This window comes from Mobula hypostoma, chromosome 5, assembly GCF_963921235.1.
Source record: "Mobula hypostoma chromosome 5, sMobHyp1.1, whole genome shotgun sequence".
NCBI classification, from domain to species: Eukaryota; Metazoa; Chordata; class Chondrichthyes; order Myliobatiformes; family Myliobatidae; genus Mobula; species Mobula hypostoma.
The window spans coordinates 186,073,472-186,099,575 of record NC_086101.1 but is presented as its reverse complement, the minus strand read 5'-3'; the positions used below and the strand labels follow the sequence as shown (position 1 = coordinate 186,099,575).

The 26,104-nt window shown below is 40.8% G+C and overlaps 1 protein-coding gene across 4 annotated transcripts in view; it reads right to left on the bottom strand.

Moving 5' to 3' along the window:
• Positions 1-26,104, bottom strand: part of nek1 (NIMA-related kinase 1) — a 155,421-nt gene that overhangs the window by 106,297 nt on the left and 23,020 nt on the right. For 3 of the 4 annotated variants that reach the window (XM_063049500.1, XM_063049501.1, XM_063049503.1), the window contains exons 9-16: positions 20,505-20,705; positions 19,455-19,521; positions 17,385-17,533; positions 13,251-13,310; positions 12,701-12,760; positions 7,652-7,699; positions 5,775-5,858; positions 1,176-1,363 (exon numbers count right to left, since the gene is read on the bottom strand). In XM_063049500.1, the coding sequence (XP_062905570.1) occupies positions 1,176-1,363; positions 5,775-5,858; positions 7,652-7,699; positions 12,701-12,760; positions 13,251-13,310; positions 17,385-17,533; positions 19,455-19,521; positions 20,505-20,705 (857 nt within the window). The remainder of the gene's footprint in view (positions 1-1,175; positions 1,364-5,774; positions 5,859-7,651; positions 7,700-12,700; positions 12,761-13,250; positions 13,311-17,384; positions 17,534-19,454; positions 19,522-20,504; positions 20,706-26,104) is intronic. The other variant, XM_063049502.1, reaches the window with a different exon arrangement.

Genomic DNA, 26,104 nt, shown 5'->3' with positions numbered 1-26,104 from the left:
ATCAATATCCCATGTAACTTTTAATGATCTTCTTCACTGACAACTGTACCATCTATTTTAGTGTCATTTGCAAACTTAGTAACTATGCTTTGTACACTCTGATTCAAATCCTTGTACATGCTGATATAGATGACAAGCAACAATGGGCCGAGTATAAACTTCTGAGACACACAACTAGTCACAAACCTCCAATCTAAGAAACAACCTTCCGCTATCACCCTGTTTTCTATCATTATGACATTTGTGAATCCAGTTAGCTAATCCTCTCTGGATTTGATGTAATCTAATCTTCTAGAGCAGCCTACCATGTGGAATCTTAACAAAAGCCTTTCCGAAATCCATTGCAATGAAGTCTACTGCCCTGCCCTCATCAACAATTTTGATCATATCATCAAAAATCTCAAGTTACAGAGAATAGCCTGGGTGTGGAATTCTATCAGACAGTCACATGGACAAGCTGTGGCGTGGGCACACTACACTAAAAGGCCTCAAACAATTAAGTAACTTCCTTCCACCAGCTAATTTATTGGGGAGTTCTTTACATATTAAATACAAAAACATCAAAATTACTTTGTTTGTTGACAAGATGCAAATAAATCAACATCAAAATTCTACAAGATGTGTAGAACACATCAGCAAAGTGCAACTTGCAGTGTTAGGAGATTGAACTGCATTCAAGATCTTTAATACACTAATGACAAGATGCTGAGCTGCTGCAGTTGCCATCCATCAGGTGGCCCCTTAGAGACTGAAGTCCTAACTGCTTGTATAGTAATTGCACTTTCAGTTGAATGAAGATCTTATTACACCGTGGGAATAAAAGCAGTAATTTTATCATCTTGGCCAACGTTATCCTCCAATCGATACTAGAAATTGACTTTTTTGAGCTGTTTGAAAGACCTCTTGATGTCTCTGACATAACTGTTCCATTTACCTTTGTAACACACTACTTTTAAAGCTGTGCAATCAGTGGGCAACCTTTCAGCTGATTTTGGGATGTAGTTTAAAAATTGCAATAGAAAGTAATGCATTTGGGAGGATTTCATACATACAAAAATCATGAAAAATTATTTTCTGATTTGCTAAAAGTAAAAGTAATTTTCACTCTCACCCAGGAGAGCATTCAGATATCAGATTTCTATCTGTGGATACTCATTAAAGTAGATCGAAAGTACCTGTAAATATGTTCCTGAGGTGGTGTTTCTATATTCCACTTTACACGTTTCTCCTCAAACCCTTTAATGTTTTCCTTTTGTTGCTGCATTTGGTCCAGGATAGCATGATAATGTTCATAGTGTTGCCCCTTATGAGCTGCTGGCAGGATACCTCCTGACCCTCCACCCCCACCACCAGAGAAGGGAACCTGTGAACAAAGCACTTGTTAATTCAATGGTGAGCAACAGTTCAAAATTATGTTTAAAATCTTCCAATCACAAACAAACTGGATAGATACACAAGGAGGAAAAATCCTTATTGTTACTAACTCTGTGATGAAAGAGTTCATTGGTTTTAAAGTCCTTTCAGAAAGAAGCTTCATGCTCAATTGACTATAATACCGAGGAAATATTTCAGTTCACAACTCATCATATTTTTTCTAAAAAGAGATTCTATTTATGGTATAGCTCTGTGCAAGCTGCTATGGCCAAAAATCAAGTTATAATAGTACAACACACACAAAATGCTGGAGGAACTCAGCAGGCCATGCAGCATTCATCCACTGTACTTTTTTCCACAGATGCTGCCTGACCAGCTGAGTTCCTCCAGCATTTTGTGTGTGTTGCTCAGATTGCCAGCATGGTGCAGATTTTTTCTTGTTAATTATAATAACTCTTTAATTATGCCTGGTTAAAGAATAATTCCCTCAAGTATTAGTTGTCCACCACCCACCCTCTTAACTTTCATGCTGGAACTTCAAACTGATGGAGAAGGCAATCATTCAAGAACCTGACAGCTTTCAACTATCAGGTCGTGGAACCAACCTGCACAACCCTAATTCTACCAGCAATGCTGCCACAAAGAAGCTTTTCACTTTATCTATGCCTCATCGTACTTGTGCATATGACAATAAAATTGACTTGACCAAGCAAAAGTGAAAGAATGGAAGAGAGTCAAGTCAGGAAAAAGTCACTAGAGACTGAGGTGCTGGAGCAAAAAACAATCTGCTGGAGGAACTTGGGTCAATTTTACTGTTGATTAAGTTAATAACTTCCATTATTTCATGATAGAATAGTGAGTGGCATTGCCTGGATTTGATTTAGCAATGTTGAAGTACCAGAGAACTTGAAGAGTATTAGTGTGCTGAATACTCTTCTCTTTAGTTTCTCAATTATACCTCCCATCAGCGAGACGAAGTGGTTTCCACAGGCCTTTCGCTTCCAAAATCTTTCCCTGCAGTTGTGAAAATCAGCTTGATTACTATGCTCAAGAGCACCTTCCTACTAAGAAGGTAATATAGAGAGTCATAACCACGAGATTCTATGGGCAGACAGGTCGAAAAACCTCACCGGGAAAGGTAACGGAGGAGGGGTATTGTTCCCCAGACCTGGAATATCTGGTGCTGCTGTGCAGACCCTACTGGCTGCCTAGGGAGTCCACAGCTGTTATCATCACTGCGATGTATATTCCACAGCAGGCTGGTATGACCTGGCTCTCAAGGAACTGTATGAGACCAGCAACATGCTGGAGACTGCACACCCAGAGGCTGCCTTCATCATCGCCGGTGACTTTAATCAATCGTCGCTGACAAAAGTCTCTCCGAAGTTTCGTCAGCACATCCAGGTGAGCACTCGTGGAGATAAAACACTTGTCCACTGCTACACTCCCTTCCACAATGCTTTCAAAGCTCTCCTTCATCCAGCTTTTGGAAAAATCAGATCACTCTTCAATCCTGCTTCTGTCGACATACAGACAGAAGCTGAAACAAGAGGCGGCCATAGTTAAAACCATCCACTGTTGGTCTGACCAATCGGCCTCCATGCTGCAGGACTGCTTCAATGACATTGACTGGAATGTCTTCCATGATGAGGATGTCTCCTAGTTCACTGGTAGAGTCATGTGCTTCATCCGGAAGTGCATCGACGATGTTGTCCCTGGGAGGTTGGTCAGGGTTTTCCCGAACCAGAAACCCTGGATCAATATTTCCGTGCCAGCAGCACTTACAGCGCGATATCGAGCTTGCATCGCTGGAGATCAACTAGAACTCAAAAGCAGCTATGATCTGCGCAAAGCTATCAAGGCTGCGAAACAACAACATAGGGAGAAGAATGAGTCAAGATCCACAACGAATAGCACACGTGGCTTGTGGTGAGGGCTGCATACCATTGCAGACTTCAAAGCCAAATGTTATGATGCCAACACAGTGGCCTCTCTCCCAGATGAGCTCAATCGCTTTTATGCTAGATTCGATGTCGCTAACTCTGAGCTTCCGAGGAAAAACCCTGCTACAACCTGGTCATCTCTGAGGCTGATGTACGCAGATGTTTCCAATGAGTGGACAATCGCAAGGCTACAGGACCGGGCTGCAATCCAGGGCGAGTCGTCAGGATGTGTGCAGCACAACTAGAAGGTATGTTTATAGACATTTTTAATCTCTCCCTCTCCCAGTGTAGAGTACCCTCCTGCTTCAAATTATCCACCATTGTCCCTGTACCAAAAAAGACCAATGTAACATGCCTGAACGACTGGCCTCCTGTCGCACTCACCTCAAAAATAAGCAAATGCTTTGAGAGGCTAGTCAACCATTACATCTGAAGCTTGCTACTACCCAAACTGGGCCCCCTACCAACACAACCAATCAACAGATGATGTAATAGCCACTGCTCTACACATCGTCCTTACACATCTGGATAAGAAGGATGCTTACGTGAGAATGCTGTTCTGGTCTACAGTTCAGCATTCATCCATAGCTCCATCCAGGCTTGACAAGAAGCTCAGACACCTCGGCCTTCACCCTGCCTTGTGCAGCTGGATCCTGGACCGCCCGTCAGATCGCCAGCCGATTGTAAGAGTGGGCTCCCTTACCTCCAACCCTCTGACTCTTAATACAGGAGCCCCTCAGGGCTGCGTACTGAGTCCCTCCTTTACTCCCTGTATACCCATGACTGTATCGCCATCCACAGCTCCAATCTGCTAATTAAATTTGCCAACAACACTACATTGATTGGCCTCATCTCAAACAATAACAAGGTCGCCTACAGGGAAGAAGTCATCCCCCTGACACAGTGGTATCAAGGAAATAACCTCTCCCTCAATGTCACAAAAACAAAGGAGCTGGTTGTGGATTACAGGAGAAATGAAGATGGGCTAACCCCTGTTGACATAAATGGATCTGGGGTTGAGAGGGTAAACAGCTTCAAGTTCCTTGCATTCACATCACCGAGGACCTCACGTGGTCCGTACAGACCAGCTGTGTCATGAAAAAGGCACAACAGCGCCTCTTTCACCTCAGATGGTTGAAAAGTTTGGTATGGGCCCCCAAATTCTAAGAACTTTCTACAGGGGCACAATTGAGAGCATCCTGACTGGCTGCATCACTGCCTGGTATGGGAACTGTACTTCCCTCAATCGCAGGACCCTGCAGAGAGTGGTGCAGACAGCCCAGCGCATCTGTAGTGAACTTCCCATGATTCAAGACATTTACAAAGACAGGTGTGTAAAAAGGGACTGTAGGATCATTGAGGACCCAAGCCATCCCTACCACAATTTATTCCAGCTACTAACATACAGAAAGTGGTACCGCAGCATAAATTCAGGACCAACAGGCTCCAGGACAGCTTCTTCCACCAGGCCATCAGACAGATGAACTCACACTGACTTGAGTGTACTCATTGACTGTTCTATTTATTATAAATCATTATAAATTACTATGATTGCTCACTTAGATGGAGATGTAACGTAAAGATTTTTACTCCTTATGTATGTGAATGATGTAAGAAATAAAGTCAATTACAGTCAATGCTTCAGGCCAAGACTTAATCAAGGGTCTCAGCCTGAAATGTCGACTCTACCCCCCTCCATCAATGCTTTCTGACCTGTAGAATTCCTCCAGATTTTTGTGTGTGTTGAACATGGAGATTCACTTCATTTTTCACTAAGGATTTTGTAAACGTAAGAGATATCACAGCAATATTGATCTCTAAATGACAAAACTGAAATGTATGATGAAATAATTCAACACAAATGTTCCAAATCGTGCAGTGCTAAAGTTGCAAGTAATTTTCAACTTTAATACTCTTTAAAATATTAAAGACACAAATTAGACACAAAGTGCTTAATTTGAGAAGTGAACACTAGAAAAAATGGATTGAACCATTTTATCAAGAACAACTGGATTCCTTTCTGAAAAATACAAAGCAATAAGTAGGACAACAAAGTCAGGAATTAGAATTTATCACTGAAGGAATAGGCCTTACACTTCAGCCTATAACCTTCCTTCCTCTAATGGAAGCTGAAGGCCATCCTTTTAGAGTAGCCCTAATGTTGACAAATTATATCACCAAAATAACATTTTCACATTAATCAAAATTTAAGAGATGTGATTAAGCCATCTGTCGTAAGGTGGTAAATAGTAAAGTCAATTACTTATTTCAACTGTTGAGTAAGAATACATTAAAACAAATCACAATTTACAAAAGGTTAAATTACAAGCAAAAATAACTGGAAAGTCACCCATACCAATCAAAAAGGGCTTAAATTAATTGCATCTGATTGAAAGAATGTGAAAATGGGGGGTGGGGGTGGGGAAGAGACTACTAAAATATAACATGCAAACATACCTTATGTTCACCACTTCCCCAAGAACCGCTTACACCAAGTACATGTCGCCATCCTTGTTCCCTGGCTCTGTTGATTCTTTCCATCTATGTTTTTGAAAATCATAAAGTGCAAGTGACTACAATTATAGTGTTAGACCTGTGCCACCCAAATTCTAGAGTTGCAGATGTAGTTATCTATATGTGAGCTCATTGCAATCTCATCCACCTCCAACAAATCTTCTCTCAGCCTTCTTTGTTCCAAGGAGAACAATATTGCTTTTTACCATCTGACTTAGACTGAACATTCTCATGCATGGAACAGTGGAAAATTATTAGTTTGGTTTATGTTTTTTTAAAAAAGATTATGATTTATTTGTCATATGTATATATGCTGAAATGCATCGTTTGCATCAATGACCAACACAATCAGAGGATGTGCACAGGCAGCCCACAAGTGTTGTCATGCTCACAGTGCCAACACAGAATGGCTACAATTTACTAACTTGTACATCAATGGAATGTGGGAGGAAACAGGAGCACCAGGAGGAAACTCATGTGATCACGGGAGCACATGCAAACTCTATACAGATAGATGCAGAATTGAGCCTGGGTCCCTGGCACTGTAATAGCGTTACGCTAATCACATCACTACCATGCTGCACCTACTTTCACCTTCTCTGCTGTTCCTTTCCATAATCATACTTTTATTGTCAGTTCATTTGCATACATTGTATTTCACAGGATTTTAGGTTGCTTTTTTATTTCAAACTGAATTTCCTATGTCACTTGGAGAATATTTCATTGCTTTCATGCAAATTTATCTAATCTGTGATTAAACTGCATCTACTTTGGAGGCATCACATTATTATTTACAGTTTTTGTTGCCGATCTTTGATCCCTAGTCACCTGGACCACTTAGCCTTTATACTGTTTGATGAACAGATGTATTTGCTTCTTTGAACAATTTCTAGACCTCAGCTTGTTGCTATCTGAAAATTTGTTTGTTCATCATGTGCGGTGTCATATGACATAAGTGATCATGGTCTATCCATGACCATGATTGTTCTTGGCAAATTTTTCTACAAAAGTAGTTTGCCCTTGCTTTCTTCTGAGCAGTATCTTTACAAGATGGGCGACCCCAGCCATTATCAATACTCTTCAGAGATTGTCTGCCTGGTGTCAGTGGTCGCATAACCAAGACTTGTGATATGCAACCAGCTGCTCATACAACCATCCACCACCTGTGCCTATGGCTTCATATATCCATGATCGGGGGGGCGGGGTGCTAAGCAGGTGCTGTACCTTGCTCAAGGGTGACCTGCAGGCTAGTAGAGAGAAGGAGTGCCTTATACCTCCTTAGGTAGAGACACATCTCTAACTGGCCAAAATTAAAATCAAATCTTGAAAATTAGATTTTGCAAAACAACTTGAGAACTCAAATATCTGCTTCCCCTCAAGAGGCTTTGTACTCAAGTACCACAACAGTGATAATAAAGCAGAATGGCAATCATTAAGTAGTGATGGAATACTGGAGGGAAACAAAGCAAAGGGAACTATTGGGAAAATTGCTTGTTTATGGAATACCCAACCAGAAATTGTGGTGGATATAGAATCTCTAGATTTCTTTAAACACGTCACGAATTTGAACAAAATGCAGGAGAATAGGTGAAATGGATAGCTATTTTAAGGCAGCTGGCTGCATAGATTATAGTATACCCAACAAACCACCTCTGGTGTTCCAAAATTTATGGATGCCATGCTATCTGAAGCAGAACAGCATTTGTACTGTGCAGCTCAAAAACCATGCTACAATAAAACTGGACTGCACTCAGCCATTACTTTCAAACATAGGTCAAGCAAAAACAAGAACAAAAATATAGACAAGAACAAGAATGTACCCTGTCTTTCTCCATCCTTCTCATCTGCTCAGCTTTCAACAAATTCACCTGAAAAAGACAAAAATATTTTTCATCATATATATTGAATTACTCTGATTTTAAAAATGGCTCTTTTTATAGCCATGCCAGATTCTTCTCTAAGTACACATTTAGTGTGGCACTCAGTGTCATTTTAAAGTATTTTTGTCATTCTCTTTATTGGACAGTTAAAAGTTTTAGGCACGATCAGGTATTTCTATTTAGAAAGCAATGTGGGGGGGGGGAAGAGGGAGAGGCGTTTGGAAATAACACACTCTCAGAGACTGAAAAACTGGTTAGTAAGATAGCACCAGTGAAAACTGACCTCTGAAAGCCAAAAAGGACAATCTTGAACAGATAAATATTCACTTATGTACACTTAACTTCAGAATCAGAGTAACATAGCATAGAAACAGGCCATTTGGCCCAATTCACTATGTCATCCAAGGTATCTTTCTGAAATAGCCCATTTGTCTGCATTTAGCCCATATCTTTCTAAACCTCTCCTGTCCATGTACCTATCTAAATGAATTCACAGAGTCATTAGAGTTATAACAGCACAGAAACGGGCCCTTCAGACCCAAATGGTCCTTGCTGACCAAGGTACCCCACCCAAGCAAGTTCTATTTATCAGCATTTGGTCCATACCTTTCTAAACTTCTCCCCATCAGTATGCCGCACATTTGCATTGTCAAGTACCCCTCCCATCCGTCCCACAATCTCTGACTCCTACCAAAAGGCAGAAGGCATTGAAGTACAAGAACAAGGACTGTTAGGCTAGGTAACAGCTTCTCACAGATCATGAGACCTCTGAACACCCAGTAAACATTACTCAGGACAGCGCCAGTCGCATTATACTGTTACAAACAAGAGAAAAATCTGTAGGTGCTGCCAAAGGGTTCGTCTCGAAATGTCAACTGTACTCTTTTCCACAGATACTGCCTGGCATGCTGAGTTCCACCAGCATTTTGTGTGTGTTGCTTGCATCATACTGTTGTATATTTAACCATGCATCATATATGCACTTTATATGAACTTGTACATCTACCACATTTTAAAAATCTATTAATATGATTCTGTCACTTCTCAGTAAGCAGATGATAGATTTCATCAACAACCTCGCAAAATACCACCACTGCCATTCCCTTGTCCATTCAACCTGCAAGGGGCTTAAGTACTACCCCTGCCCATACACCTCTTCCCACACCTCCATTCAGGGCCCCAAATAGCTCTTCCAGTTGAGGCAAAACTTACCTGTGAAAAAACTGGGGTCGTCTTTTTTATCTGGTGCTCCCGATAAGGCCTCTTCTACATTGGTGAGACCTGTCGTAAACTGGGGGACTGCTTCGTCGAACACCACTGCACGATCTGCCATAAGCGAGACTTCCCAGCGGCCAAACAGTTTAATTCCGATTCCCATTCCAATGTGTCAATCCATGGCCTCCTCTTGTGCCAACGGGAGGCCACCCTCAGGGTGGAGGAACAACACCTTTTATTCTGTCTGGGTACCCTCCAACCTGATGGTATGAGTATTGATTTCTCCTTCTGGTCAATAAGATTCAGCTGACTCTATTCCCCACTCTGACCTTTTACTTTTTCCTCACCTGTCTAATACTTCCCCCCCCAGTCCCTTCCTTCCCTTTCTCCTATTGTCCACTCTCCTCTCCTATCAGATTACTTCTTATCCAGCTCTTGACCTTTCCCACACATAGCCTCACCCATCACCTTCCAGTCAGCCTTTTCCCCCCTCTCCCCAACTTTTAATTCAGGTATCTTCCCCCTTCACTCTCAGTCCTGAAGAAGGGCCTCTGCCCAAAACATCAACTGTTTACTCTTTTCCACAGAGGCTGCCTGACCTGCTGAGTTCCTCCAGTATTTTATGTGTGTTGCTTTGGATTTCCAGCATCTGCAGATTTGAGTTTGCCGTCACTGTGGAAATAATCATTCCTCTGTGTTATAGTTTCAGAGGACCTGTCCTGGGCCCAGCACGCAAATGCATTTATAAAGAAAGCCTAGCAGTGCCTCTATTTCCTTCAAGGTTAGTGAAGATTCGGCATGACATCTGAAACTGACAAACTTCTAAAAAATGTGTGGTGGAAAATATACTGACAGGCTGCATCAGAGCTTGGTATGGAAACAACTCTGCCCTTGAACAGAAAGTCCTACAAATAGTAGTGGATATGACCCAGTCCATCTTGGGTAAAGCCCGCCCCACCATTGAACACATCTACACGGAGCACGGTTGCAGGAAAGCAGCATCCCATCATCAGGGATCCCACAACTCAGGTCGTGCTTTCCTCTCACTGTTGCCATCGAGAAGGTGGTACAGGAGTCTCAGGACTCACACCACCAGGCTCAGGAACAGTTCTTAGCCCTCAGCCATCAGGCTCTTGAACAAAAGGGGATAACTTCACTCAACTTCACTAGTCCTGTCAACGAAATGTTGCCACAACCTATGGACTCACTTTCAATGACCCTTCATCTTATGGTCACGATATTTATTACTTATTTATTATCATTTCTCTTTTTGTATTTGCACAGTTTGTTGTCTTTTGCACATTGGTTGAATGCCCCAGTTTGTGTGGTCTTTCATTGATTCTATTATGGCTAGTATATAATGATGAATTTAGTGAGCATACCTGCAAGAAAATGAAACTCAGGGTTGTACATGGTGACATATGTACTTTGATAATAAATTTACTTTGAACAATGTGCCAGCCTTATTTTATGTGCCATATGTGATATATTGTATATATTGTGTTCCACACCTTGGTCGCAGAGATACGTTGTTTTGTTTAGCTGTATACATGTGAAGAGTAGAATGACAATAAACATGAACTGCACCACAACCCCCCACTCCAACATTCAGTGCCACAACCTATAAAGGCCATTATACCAAAACCCCTCCCACACCATCTACCCACAACTCCACTCCTTTCTTCAAAATATTAACTGTAACCACCACTACCACTTCTTTTGGCAGCTTGTTCCATGTACCCACCAGTCTGCGTGAAAGACAAACCACTCAGGTTCCTTTAAATCTTTCCACTTCCACTATAAACTTGTGCCCTTTAGTTTTAGACTTCCCTGGGAAGACTGTGACATCCACCTTGGAAATGGCTCTCATGAATTTAATAAACCTTTATAAAGGTTACCCCTCCCCTTCTTTCGCTCCAGGGAAAATAGTCCTAGGCTCTCCACACAATTCAAGCCTTCCGGACCTGGCAATGTCCAGAATTACTAAGGAATAATTAAATAGGGTAAAAGCTGCTTTCCTGTTATTTTTAGGAAAGTTTGTTTATCCCTTTTAAATTCATGGCATCCATGCTTTGATGGAGTTACTGAAACAATTCTATTATTGCAATTATAGCTGCTGCATAGATTTCTCTAATTTCTGATGATTTCTCCAGCCCTACCTCTTTTCATTCCTATTCTGGTTCCCCTCTCACTCCCTCTCTTCTTCTCATTTGCTCATCACCACCCTCTGGTCATTTTCCTCCCTCCTGTTATGATTTGCTGCATAACTTTGTGGTTACAATGAAAACTGATAACAACAATGTGTGCCTTTGACCTATTGTGACAGAAGGAATGGGAAGGGGTATGACTTCATTATTCTCCCACATATTTCTCAAGATTAACTGTTCCCGAAGAAGCAGCAAGAAAAAATTGAACCGCAAACACGAGGAATTCTGCAGATGCTGGAAATTCAAGCAACACACATCAAAGTTGCTGGTGAACGCAGCAGGCCAGGCAGCATCTCTAGGAAGAGGTACAGTCGATGTTTCGGGCCGAGACCCTTCGTCAGGACTAACTGAAGGAAGAGCTAGTAAGAGATTTGAAAGTGGGAGGGGGAGGGGGAGATCCAATGAGTCTGAGTCAAAATGTGGTCGAAAAGTTGAAGAGCTGAAGAAATTACAGATGGGGAGCAGTGAGAGATGGTTTCACTGAAGAATTTCCAGCATCTGCAGAATCCCTTGTGTTGGAATTTTAAATTCACTACTGCGAAGCCTCTTCCGGTGATGCCTACACTGAAGAAGTTTAAATCTTCTCTTCAACAGGAGTTCAGTGAAACCATCTCTCACTGCTCCCCATCTGTAATTTCTTCGGCCCTTCAACTTTTCGACCACATTTTGACTCAGACTCGTTGGATCTCCCCCTCCCTCTCTCAAATCTCTTTACTAGCTCTTCCTTCAGTTAGTCCTGACGAAGGGTCTCGGCCAAAATATCGACTGTACCTCTTCCTAGAGATGCTGCCTGGCCTGCTGCGTTCACCAGCAACTTTTATGTGTGTTGCAAGAAAAAAATTGAAGTAGTTTCCACTGGGGTTTTGGCAATTGTGAGGTAAAGAATTCTCCTCTTCAATCTATGTTACTCATTAGGATGAGAGAGTATTGGTTTATTATTGTTACATGCAACAAGATGCAGTGAAAAGCATTTATCTTGCATGTCATTCAAAAGTACACTGAGGTAGTAAGAAAAAGCGAATGCAGAATATAGTGCTGCAGTTACGGAGAAAGTGCAGTTGTGTGCTGATAAAGTGCAAGGGCTACAAGGAGTAGCAGATCAAGAGTTCATCTTTTAAGCAACCAAGTAGTCTGGGCCAGAGTCTGATAATGTTGGAACAGAAGTTGTCTTTGAACCTGGTGGTTTGTGCTCTCAGGCTTTTGTAACTTCTGCCTGATGGGAAGGGAGAGAAGAGAGAGTGACCGTAATGAAGGGTGGGGGTTGTCCTCGATTACGTTGGCTGCTTTCCCAAGGTAGCAGGAAGTGCTGACAGAATCAGAGGGGAGTAAGAAAAGAACATTTGCTGCCTTTGTACCTTCCAGGATTAGTGTTGGTTAGGAGAGGTTACAGTGGGCAGAATAACAATGGTTCACTCCACTTTTTGAGGAAACTGTACTCACACGTTGTTCTACATCGAACAGAATGTCATTTTTTTTCCCCCTACACCACATCAACCACTAACATCTATTTAAATCTGTTATGTGCACATTAATCACATCCAATTCTCAGGCATGCTGGAGTACATACCTGTTCTCGCTGCTTTCTTTCTCGTTCAATCTGTTCCTGTTTTTTCTTTTTAGATGCTTCCTAAGAAAAAGACAAGAAAACTTTCAGTCTGAGACAAAGAATCAGCACGGGTTGAGAAAAGAAATAGAAAGACAGGTTAACAGTGCTTCCAGGTTTAGATTTGTCTTCAAGCTGGAGACAGAGAAAGAGGGAAACATCAGTAAGAAATTGAGGAAAGGTTTGAAGGCTTCACTTTATTTCTCCCTCCCAAGCATAAAGATGGGGAGGAATGTCTCTGAAACAATTTGGTTGTGAAAATTTATATACTTATGGAAATTTACATGATTTTATTAAAATAAAAGGGGCTATTTCTTCCTCTCTCCAAATCATATTCATGAGTTTGAGAAAACAAGCAAATTCAAGCAAAGGAGTTGAAAGCAGTTAGATTTTCTTGAAAAAGTTTGGGGTATCCCAAACAACCAGGGTGGTTGCAGTTAACAAAGCAAGTTTCTGACTCCTACCATCTTTCATAGAAACTCAACTATTTTATTCTTTTTACACTCAAAGATACCTCAAACATTTTCCTCCTTTCTTCCACTGCATTCATTTTCTTCATTGGAGTAGGTTGAGCCTAAATAAAAAGTGAAACTGCAAATTAGATCACTATCTCTACAACTGGCTAAATGCAAAAAGTGGGCTGAGAAGGTGCCGGAACAAGGACAACCCAAGCAAATCGCATTTTATTTTAATATAACGGACTACCATCCCATTGCAAGCTTCACAGTGCAAAAGTGATTTGAGAAGATCCACCAGATAAAGACATAAACCAGAAATGGCTAATCATATCTGAGGCTCCATGGGCCTGACAAGCTTGAACTCTCAGTTTGATAACGGAAAACCTGAACTGAACTCCATACTTCCACCTTGGCTCCATATTCTTAGCTTTACCTTGGCCAAAATTAAATGATATCAACTTTGAAATTTTGAATGAACCCCTTCCTTCATGAAGAACTTATGCTTTCTGCCCATTGGGTCAATTGGCCCTTGGGATTAATCAACCTTCAAGTTCATCAACATCAAGTAGAATTGTTTTATTAGTTACTTCAATTCCTTATTCTCACTATATTCTCTCATACCATATATCCTCCTTCACAGGAACAGAGAACATTTCAATCCTGACTTCAAGTGTCATTTGTGGTGAAATGCATCTTCTTCCCATGTTCAGATTGGCTTCCCGTGGTGCACAGGTTCCCTTCCACATCCCAAAGACATCAGAGCTGATGGGTGAATTGGCCTAAGTAAATATCCCCAAAAGCAGGGGTCCCCAACCTTTTTTGCACCGCGGACCGGTTTAATATTGACAATATTCTTGGGGACCGGCTGACCGGGGTAGGTGTTCAAGTAGGGTTAAACTCACCTCAACATGTCTTTTACAGTTAGGGTTGCCAACTTTCTCACTCCCAAATAAGGGACAAAAGTAGCAGTCAAATCCAAGGACAATTTACCCTGGGAAAAGATTACCATAACCATGAAGCCTTGCGCAGGCACCTGTGTGCGCATGCGTGACGTGCGCATGTGATGTGCGCACGCGCACCGATTTTTTCCCCCCACAAATCGGTTTTGCCTTCATCTTCCCGACTATACTGTACATACATTATTTCTACTTTATATAGGCTATGTATTTATCATATCGTTCCTGCTGTTACTATATGTTAATGTTATTTATTTTTGGTTTTATGTGTTATTTGGTATGATTTGTTAGGTTATTTTTTGGGTCTGGAAACTCTCAAAAATTTTTCCCATATAAATTAATGGTAATTGCTTCTTTGCTTTACGCCATTTTGGCACGAAAGGTTTCATAGAAACACTCAACCTTAGCGGGGGAAATACGGGAGAAGGGCAGTCCTGTATGGGACAAACCAATTCAGCCCAATATACGGGACAGTTGGCAACCGTGTGTTCAAGTTCAACAGTGCATGACAGGGAATGAGGAAAGGTGCAGCTGACTCATCTTTTCCTCACAGCCTGGTAGCACATGCTTTGCAGCCTGGTACTGGTCTGCCCGGTGGTTGGGGACCACTGCCCAAAAGTACAGTGGGGGGGGGGGAAGTCTGGGGGAAATTGATGAAATTGTGGAAAGAATGGGAAAAAAAACAGGAAAAATGTCAGATGAGGCTAAAATGACTGACTAATTACATAGTTAATGGACCCCTTAGGTAATGGGGCAACCCTTTAGAACAGAGGTAAGGAGGAATTTTTTAGCCAGAGAGTAATAAATCTGTGGAATGCTCTGCTACAGACTGCAGGGGAGGCCAAGTCTATGCATATATTTAAGGCAGAAGTTGATAATGTTCTGATCAGTCGAGGCATCAAAGGATATGGTGAGAAGATAGGAGTATGGGGTCAAGTGGGATCTAGGATCAGTTATGATAGAATGGTGGGGAGACTAGATGGACTGAATGGCCTAATTCTTACATCCAGCAGGTTGGAGGAACAGAGGACTAACCTGCCCTCCAGAAGTGGACTAGTCATTCAAATATTTTGCATCATCTTCCACGAAAATACATGTAAAGCAATTGTTCGATTCCTCACCCAAAGCCTTATTACTGCCACTGTGAATTTTCTTTCAATATGCTACACATCCTCACTTGAGGAAATTAGATGAAATAAATCATTCCATACAATATGTGTATATTGATCTTGGGAGAGGTCAGGAAAACTTCCAATTTTATTACAGGAGCCTCATGAACACATCCTTGACTGTCACCGTGAAATGTTACAGGGATTTCAAAATTCTTAAAACTGGATGTTAGTAATCTGCTAATATTTAATACTCTTGTGCCTAATTCAGTGAAAAAAATGTGGGATAGCTGCTGATTAAATGTTTTCAAAATACATTAAATAACTTTGCTCTTTAACCAGTGCCAAATAACATTCCAAAAAGTTGATGACTGGTTTTTCCACAGAGCAATTGCATTCTATATTGACTTCCTTGCTTTCTGCCCATGGGCATGCACATTAATCTGAGGTACATTTAGTTATTCATATCCTTTTTTTAAAAAAAAGAGGTCCAATGAGGTGCAATTTCCTCTATTTTCAAGAAGTCTCTTCACCCTTCAAGAAGATTTTTTTTTAAACTTACAGCTTCAGCATTGGTACTCTTTCAGGGAAACAGATTTTCCCTTTTCACCAAATTCATGTCTTACTCTGAGATTTTGAAATCTGTGCTGTTTAATTAATTATAATTGCTAACGTCTGAAACAATAATTGTTATATAATCATAAGAGAAGCAGATTCAGATTTGTCAGCGCTGTAAGGTTTCACTGCTAATGTAATGACTTCTTTGTAATATTCACTGCTGAGATAACGGTTTCTCTGTAGCAGCAATGTTTGGGTTATTGCTGGAGATAATGGGGTGCATGTAGCTAATACGAGATTTGTGGCTGTGTTTTGAGATTCTGGAAGCAGTTGCTTTCGCGGGCTTTTAGCAGAGGGAGAGAGAGATGAAGAGAGAAGACACGAATGGAGTGATTTGGTAGTCCGCCGGACGGGGTAGACTCAGAGCGAGGGTCCGAAGGGCAGCGACGATCGAAGGAGGATCAGCAAAGGGGAAACTGTGAGCTCTAACTTTGTGTGCACAGACAATTTAATAAGATTTGGGCCCTGTTTCTTTTATATTTCATTTCTCTACTAACCATATAGTCAAAGTAAGAGTTATAAAGCTTAATTGTTTAATCACATATCGTGTACTGTTTGTCATTTCGGGGTACTGATTTGTAACAGGGGAGCATCCACCCAAACGAAATTTCTTAAGTTGGCCGGGCTGGGGGCTATATTAAGCTGCTAGGCGAAGCGAGTGTTACAATTGCTATCTACTAGCTATTTACTTTTGGCAATTATCACAGGACTTCACCTAGTGATGAAGTTACAGATATTAGCACTGACTTCCAATACCACTGCAGTTAGCAGAAGCAACTGTTTCTGTTTCTGGCAATATGCAGTTGATTTTGGTAATTCCCTGAGGTGCTTCTGCTAGGGGCTTTAGGTACTGTAAAAAAAATACAGCAGGCAAGGGAGGTCAAATGACATTTTATAATATCAAACCCAAAATTTGATAGTAAAACCCATTTAACCACTAAAGTAGTTACAACGTGCTATCATTTGCATGCTATCAGATAACCAGCAGTGATGAAGTACTAGCATTGCTAATATGCAAGTTTAGTGATATGCATTGCAAGTTCCACTGCAATACTCTTACATACTCCAGAGGGTTTACTTCATAGCTCCTCCATAAAATTTTCACATCACAATTGCTCCAATCTCATTTCAGAGAAGTAATAAAAAAATTAGAGGAAAAAAGGAGCCGACGTAACCACTATAATAGACATTGTAAAGTTCTGAAGGTAAACTTAAGCCCACAAAACAAAGGTGTCAAACAGTTCTAAACAATGCATCACAATGAAACCATATCAACAAAAGCGTTTGCCAAATTAAGCACACTCAAAACAGAGTTCGCTGACAAAGACACTAGTTATTCAATGGTCACATACATATTTTCTAAATCAGCAAAATTCAGTAACAAATCAAAATTGCAAACTAGCTGAAGAGAGTTAACAAAATCATAATACAAAACCTTCAACAATCTTATCACCAGGAAAAAACGTTAGAGAATAAATCCACATTTTATTATATTATCACCCCTTACCTGCTTGTGTTTCATCAGTAATTTCTTATCTGAAAGCTTTTTAGCTGCCTCTGCAGATTTTGCTGTCAACGGCACTTTATACTTGGCTGCTGGTTTGGTGATTTTCTGTGCTGGTCCAACAGATCCCGAGACTGGGCCTGGTCTTTTTACTGGCAAGGCAAGGAAAATCGGTGGTTAATTTTCTGCAAAACCCACAAGCTTCAAGTTTAATCTGTAAAATTATATTCTTAGTTTAGTGGCCCTAAAACAGGGATCTCAGTTCTTAAGTCACCAATCATCTATCCTGGACCAAATACCTTGATGTCACAGCCAAGAAAGCTCATCACTGCCTCAGGAGGCTAAATAAATTCAGCACATCCCCATCCACTCTTATCAATTTTATTCATGCACCACAGAAAGCATTCTGTCTGGATGCATAACAGCTTGGTGTGGCAACTGGCCTGCACGTGACCGCAAGAAACTGCGGAGCTGTGGACACAGCTCAGCACATCACAGGAACCGGCCTCCCCTATGAACTGGGTTTGTATTTCTCACTGTCTCAGTAACGCAGCCAGTATAATCAAAGAATTCACCCACCATGTCCATTCTAGGCCAATGAAGAGGTCGTTTCCTGTAGCGGGTGAGTCTACTACTAGAGGACACAGCCTCAGAATCGAGGGATGTCCATTTAGAACAAGGATGAGGAAGAATTTCTTTAACCAGGGGCTGCTGAGTCTGTGGAATTCATTGCCATGGATGGCTATTGAAGCCAAATCATTGGGTATATTTAAAGCAGAAGCTAATAGGTTCTTGATTAGTCAGGGTTTCAAAGGTTAGGGGAAGAAGGCAGGAGAATGGGGTTGAGAAGGATAATAAATCAGACACGATGGAATGGCAGAGCAAACTTGATGGGCCAAGTGGCCTAATTCTGCTCCTATATCTTATAGTCTTATAGTCTTTAACGAATGGGGAATCTATAAGCACATTCCCAGCAATGCTAATATCTTTTCCTATCCCTGAATTCAACTTGTATGTCCTCATATTGTTAATTTGAGCAGAGCTTGTTTTCTTCATACAAGAGATTCTGCAGATGCTGGAAATCCAGAGCAACACACACAAAATGCTGAAGGAACAGGGTTCAGGGAGCAGGGGTCAGTTTCAGACAGTCCTGCTGAAGGGACTTGGTCTAAGACAGCAACTCTATTCCTTTCCACAGATGTTGCTTGACCTGCTAAGTTCTTCCAACATTTTGTTCCTTTCTTTAACTAATATTGTTGCATCCTCTTTTTTAAAAAAAAATTCTCTTCTACTTTTCATGAAATTCTGTAACTAGTAATGCACAGATCTTATTCATGTTCATGTTAAAATCTTGTTTCAGTAACAGTCACAATATTACACTTTCACATGCCTAACTCAGTTCATTGCCAAGATTCATTGTATTTAAGCATGCACAATTGAGGAAACGAAACTTGTTTCCTTTTATCCATCATAGTCATACTTTATTAATCCCAGGGGAAATTGGTTTTCGTTACAGTTGCTCCACAAATAATAACAAGTAATAGAACCATAAATAGTTAAGTAGTAATATGTAAATTATGTCAGTAAATTATGAAATAAGTCCAGGACCAGCCTATTGGCTCAGGGTGTCTGACCCTCCAAGGGAGGATTTGTAAAGTTTGATGGCCACAGGCAGGACTGACTCAGTGCTGCATCGCGGTGGGAAGAGTCTCTGGCTGAATGTACTCCTGTGCCCACCCAGTACATTATGTAGTGGATGGGAGACATTGACCAAGATGGCCAAGTCATAGTCTCCCCTGTAAACATAGTCAACCCTCTGTCTTCCAAACCAGTTTACTGAAACTTAATTTTGGTTCTCTTCCTTCTTTCTCACCCACTACTAAATCGTAATGTAGAATAAATACCCCCAATGACTTTAATGCACTGAAGTGTTTCTGTTGAAGTGATCTGAAATCTATAAAATGCATTCTGAAACATTCTGAAAAGAAGGTGCAAAGGTTATAAATAACCCTCACGCAATTTTCAATTTTTTAAATATATTAAACAATGAAAAATCTCAGACATACTTCTTACCTGCTGTATTGATAACTGGTTTTGAAGCATGATTTTCAATTGCATGACCAAATTCTTCAATAATAAGCTAGAAATAGAGGCAGATGTGGACAAATGACCAAATACTATTCCTCAAGTCATTATCCTTAGAGTATTATAGGTACTTAACTATTGCTCAGCCATATCACTTCTCTTTCACTATGGTTAGAATTGTGTTGCATTTATACATCAACTTTAAAACATTAACATCTTCAAGTGTACATTAGGGCCAAGATCAGATTAAGAAAAGCTTTATGTCACAAAATATTATAATGATCAAAGCAGTAGGTTTCAATGAAAGGTAAACAGAGTTAGGGATTTAGTTAGAGATTTCTACTCTAGATTTAGAAATTTAGAGATTTTTTTTTAAAAATTCAGAGTTTCAGAGTCTGGAGAGTGAGTGTAATTAGGAACAGTCAGGAAAGATATTAAGGGAAGTCACACCTGAATAGGCAACAAGGAGGGCACATGAAGGCACTGCATTTAATGTCATCTATATGGACTTCGGTGAAAAAAAACAGTAGAAACTTCTGGGTTTCCAGGAATGCAGGTAGTAGCAAATAGGATCCAAAATAGGATCAGGAAAGAAAAGGCAAATTGTTGACACATGTTTTGTGACTGAAAAATGTGGTGGGAGGATTATTCCTACACGTCTCATTACCCGGTTTGTTGCTTTGTGTAAAACTTATAATATAATTAAGGAGATATGACAAAAAATCCGAATACAACTAAAAGCTATATTATTGATGGTGTATAGGAACAGCCATAGTGTGGGAAGACTTAAACTGAGCGGAAATAGTCACCTAAATTCAGAAAACAAGAAACATGTGACAACAGTAACATTGCTGTTAACCCCTAAAACTAGGAATCACCCTAAACTCTTCCGCACATAACAAAGATCAAAATGACATGGGCAATACAGTATGCTATATTACAACTATAAAGCAAATTTTTTTAATAAATTGGGCCCAACTGGAAGTTTCCTTTCCTCAGAAAACCTCCAAATTACGAAGGAAGCATCATGATACTTACATCAGGTGAAAGCAACTTGTCAATTCTTTTGGCAAGAAGTGGTTTCTGCAGTAGAGATGTAACCGATGGTCTGTCCCTTGGGTTTCTCTTAAACAACTGTGACATTAAGTTCCGCAGATCATAAGAATAATGAGCAGAAACTGGTGGATAAGATCCACGGATGATCTTCAGCACCAGGTTTTTCATGTTACCGGCTTCAAACTACATTAAAGAGAAAAGTGAACAAAGGTGGCAAATGCATCACTTGATATACACAAATGCGTCACTATGTAGAACAGTTACTTGTACATTGTGTTTTATAGGATTATTTTTAGATTTTTTGGGGGGGTTTTTTGTGTTCTTTACGCTTTTTTTTTAAAATGCTGCGTCGGATCTGGAGTAACAACCATCTTGTCTCATTTACATGCGTAATGAAGACAGATAGTAAATAATCTTGAACATATTTTGTTTATGCAGAAATTCTTATTTCAGCTCACTTGCACAAAGATTTATTAAAACAAAATCCCACTGAAAGCAAATATACGGGCAAATGCGATATTAACATGCATGCATTTACTAAATGAAACAAAGACATCTCTCCCACTGCCTTCTGAAGTTGGACATGTTAAAATATTATAAATGAAGGTACAAAATGGCAATAGCTGAGCAATTCCTCTTTCACTTACCCGCAAAGATTATAAACCATATGTTCAGCAAAATAATAGCAAGATCAAGGAAAAGACAGAAGAGGAGATTTGAAAACTCACCCCAGTCCATGAGCAATAAAGGTGAAGAGGTAATTTGATAGAAAATTTCAGAACAATTCAAGACTTCTGACAATGGTTCGTATGACTAATTCTTCCAGTTAGATGGCCCCAAAATACATATCAATACAAAATAGAACAAGGAAGGCTAATAAGAGTTTTAAAATGAGGGTTAATGGGGCAGGGTGGAAAAAAGTCTATACCAAAGTAGGTATTAGGCACTCCTTCCCTCTGCTTGCCTGCGGGTCACTCTTGAGCAAGGTATAGCACTAACTTAGTCCCCCAATCAGGCTTCTAAGTGGTGTATAAGTAGCTGGTGCATATCATAAGTCCTGGTTATGTAACCACAGATGCCAAGCAGGCAATCTCTGAAGAGTATTGATTATGGCTAGGGTTACCTGTTTTGTAAAGACACTGCCCAGAAGGTGGCAATGGCAAACCACTTCCAAATTTGCCAAGAACGATCATGGTCATGGATAAGACTACGATAGTCATTGCAGGCAGAGGAGGGGGGCATGTGGGTGACATGGGGGAGCTGTTATTTTACAATGGTTTGTATCCTGACCTTGAGTGCTATCTCTAATGAGTTTGCATGTTGTAGCTGTAACCACATGGATTTCTCTGGGTATTCTAGTTTCTTCCTACATTTTCAAGACGCAAAGGTTGGAAAGTTAATTGTCACTGCATGTTTTCTGATTGATAGGATTTGGGGTGAGTCAATCGGAGAATGGAATGGAATTGGTGTAAACAGGTGCGTCATGTTTACCAGAGTCTGAGCAGCTCAAGGACCCACTTCCATGCTCTACAGCTCTCTAAAAAAATGTTTTGCTAACCAACAATATATCTTTGCGGGACAAATTTTTGAGGAAGATACAAAGGTAAGAATTCAAGTAATGGCATTTACTCTGATTTGGTTTAAGAGAGTTAATAAAAGTAACCATATAACAAATACAGCACGGAAACAGGCCATCTCTGCCCTTCTAGTCCGTGCCAAACGCTGACTCTCACCTAGTCCCATCTACCTGCACTCAGCCCATAACCCTCCATTCCCCTTCTGTCCATATACCTATCCAATTTATTTTTTAATGACAAAATCGAACCTGCCTCTACCACTCCTGCTGGAAGCTCGTTCCACACAGCTACCACTCTCTGAGTAAAGAAGTTCCCCCTCATGTTACCCCTAAACTTTTGCCCCTTAACTCTCAACTCATGTCCTCTTGTTTGAATCTCCCCTACTATCAATGGAAAAAGCCTATCCATGTCAACTCTATCTATCCCCCTCATAATTTTACATACCTCTATCAAGTCCCCCCTCAACCTTCTATGCTCCAAAGAATAAAGACCTAACTTGTTCAACCTTTCTCTGTAACTTAGGTGCTGAAACCCAGGTAACATTCTAGTAAATCTCCTCTGTACTCCCTCTATTTTGCTGACAGCTTTCCTATAATTCGGTGACCAGGACTGTACACTTTATGTGCTGGTGTACTTTCTTGGACTATTGCGTCCACGTGGTTGGATTGTTTGATTGTCAAATTCTTTGTGATATTGACACCCAGGAACTTGAAACTTCAAACATCTCCACTTCAGCACCAAAGACACACACAGCGAAGAGTCAATACATTTCTAGATCTGGAGTCACATATGGAATAACATTCATGAAGCAAACTATGTTTTTTTTTTACACAATTTAAGTCTGCATTTCTTATTAGAGTTATAGAGAGTCATAGAAAAGTACAGCACAGTAACAGGACCTTCATTCCGTAATGTTAACATTTATGCATCTCAGATTGACTCACACTTTGAATGGTCAATTCCTTCATTTATTAGTACTGTATCTAAAGCTGTGTTCCCATGCTGTTGACAGACACTTGGAAAAAGTTCCAATTTTTTTAAATTACCAAGTTGCACAATTGTACTAACAACCTGTTAGAAACTATAATCATTATTAAATTAGCTAAGCAAAGTCACAGTTTTTTTCAAAACTATGAAAAATGAAAAAAAATGTCACAAGTAGTACACATTGTAAATCTAAAATTAAAAAAATGTAAATTCTCAGTCAGGCAGTATCTGTGGAAAGTGAAACAGTTCATGCCTCAAGTCAAAAGATTCTTCAAACAGGGAAAGAGATTTTAAGTAGATTTGAAGTTATAGAGAGGGTGGTGAATAGATGATTAGGATAAAGTGCACCCAATGGAGACACCTGATCAAGTAGGGCTGGATCACCATAGTGATAAACTTTTGATGAAGCTATCAGGTTGATAAGTTCATAAAGGCAGCTTGGAAATACAGCTGTAAATTTGGATGACTGCTTTCTGAGCATCTTCATGCAGTTTGCAGGTCTAGCCTTAACAAACAAATACCTGTCACTTTAATTCCCACTCTGACATGCCCATCTATGCCTTCTTGTATTGGTCCAAGGTAGAGTGTGAACTTAGACCAAAAGACATAGGAGCTGAATCAGGTTATTCAGCCCATTGAGTCTGTCTGCCATTCCAACATGGCCGAGTTATCATCCCTCTCGAACCCATTCTCCTCCCTTCTCCTCATAACCTTTGACGTTCTGATTAATCAAGAATTTATCAACCTCCACCTTAAATATACCCAATAACTTGGGTAAAAAAAGAACGGGTGCACAAACACTTTAGCATTGGCATCCCATTATTTGCCGATGATTGAGTTTACTTTTGTTAAGTGCAGACCATTTTATATACCAAGGGAGTTCACTACAGTTGCGTTGATAGCTGTATATACACCCACCCCCCAACTAATGCCGGCAAGGTACTGCATGAGCTCCACAGCCCCAGTGACTTTCAAACCAAACACCCCAATGGTATCCTCATTATCACAGGCAATTTTAACCACATGAACCTAAAGACATTCCTGCCTAGATTCCACCAGCATGTTGATTTTGCCACCAGAGGTGAAAATTTACTAGACCTGGTTTACACCAACATACCAGATGCCTCTAAAGCAGTAAATCGACCCCATATTGGACAATCAGATCACTTACCTGTAATGTTATTCCAGCATACAAATCAGTGATCAAACAGGTCAAACCAGTTCTAAAGGTAGTGAAAACCTGGCCCGAGGGTGCAATCTCTGTACTACAGGACTGCTTTGAAAACACAAACTGGAGAATGTTCAGAGAGGTTGCTACCTATGGCAACCATGTTAACATTGAGGAATATGTAGGTTCTGTGACCAGCTACATAGAGAAGTGAACTGAGGATGTTCCCATCATGAAACACATCCAGATGAGGACAAATTAGAAGCCATGGCTTACTACGGAGGTCTGTGCCAGGCTGAGGGATCATGATGCTGCTTTTAGATCTGGGACAGTTAAACACAGGACCCTTAGTATTATTAAGGGTCCCACTTATCCATTCAGCATCTTCTTAAACTTTCCACCATCAGACAGAAGACTATGATGCACTTCCCCCAAGCCACTGGGCTTCTGAGAGCCTGGCCACATCATTTTTGAAGTGTCACTGGTTAATCTACTCCATATCTTGACTCTGGCCAGGATCTTCCTCACATCAGCTTCAGTCAGATAGAGTGTCTGCTCCCTGGGTGGGGGAAAGAGGGATGCCTTCCTTGCCGACACAAAGTTCTGTGCATCAAACCGGGCATAGACAGGTGAGTCCTGGGCTGGCTGTCCTGCTCACTTAAGTAAGGTGAAGCATCTTCCAGTCTTCCATAGCCTGTCCTTTCCAGGTGCAGTGATTGCCATAGGACCACTGTTTGCTTGATGCAGCAGGTCATTCGCACTTGGCCCCTCATACACTACTGTGCCCATAGCAAAGCCTTCACATGGCATCCCTGATCTTATTGAGTTTATGTCATGGCGTGACTAAGACTCCAGCAGTATAACTGGGTAGGCAGGGTTGGCTCATTAGCTTTGGTTGGCAGCCAGCCAAGGAGAAGGACGATTCCGATTCCAGACCCAGGTAGATGGGACTCATCAGCCTTGCCAGTCAGTCAGCCGAGGAGAAGGAAAACTCCAATACTCAACCTTCAGCTCTGCAGTCGCCACAGTCATCACAGCACACTGTGCCATTGTAGAATGTCACCCAGCCTAAAGAGTGGAATCAGTCCATGCGCACCAATCCTCACTATAAACCTACGCAGCGCAGGTGGGAAGAAAAAAATCTACAGCAATGTGCCTCCAAGTACCCCGAAACCTCATCCTTAATAATAGACTCCAACATCTTTCCAACTACTGAAGTCAGGCTAACTGGCCTTTAATTTTCTTTCTTCTGTGTCCCTCCCTTCTTGAAGAATGGAATGACACTGGCAATTTTCCTGTCCTCTGAAACCATTCCAGAATCTAATGATTTGTGAAAGATCATTACTAATACCTCCACACTCTTCTGCTACCTCTTTCAGAGCCCTGGGGTGTGGTTGATTTGGTCGAGGTGACTTATCTACCTTCAAATCTTTCAACTTCCCAAGTATCTTCTCCTTAGTAATAGCAACAACATGCATTTCTAACCCCTGACACTCTCATTTCTGGCATTTTGCTAGTATCTTTCACAGGAAGAATCCAGTTTATTCACATTTCTTTGGCCCCTATTACCAACTCTCCAGAGTTATTTTCCAGTTGAATTAAACTGGAGGCCTGCTGTTACAGTTCAATTTGAAAAACAGTACATGGTCTTCTATCCAGGCACACCACCACCTTCAGGATTCAATAACGAAAATCAACAATTCAAATTATCTGACTTTTCCTTTTTATATATCAGAACTAGACAGTTACGCAATCTCAATGGCTCTCCACACAGCTTTAAAATACCTGGACAACACCTACATCTATGTCATGATGCTGTTCATTGACTATAGCTCAGCATTTAATGCCAT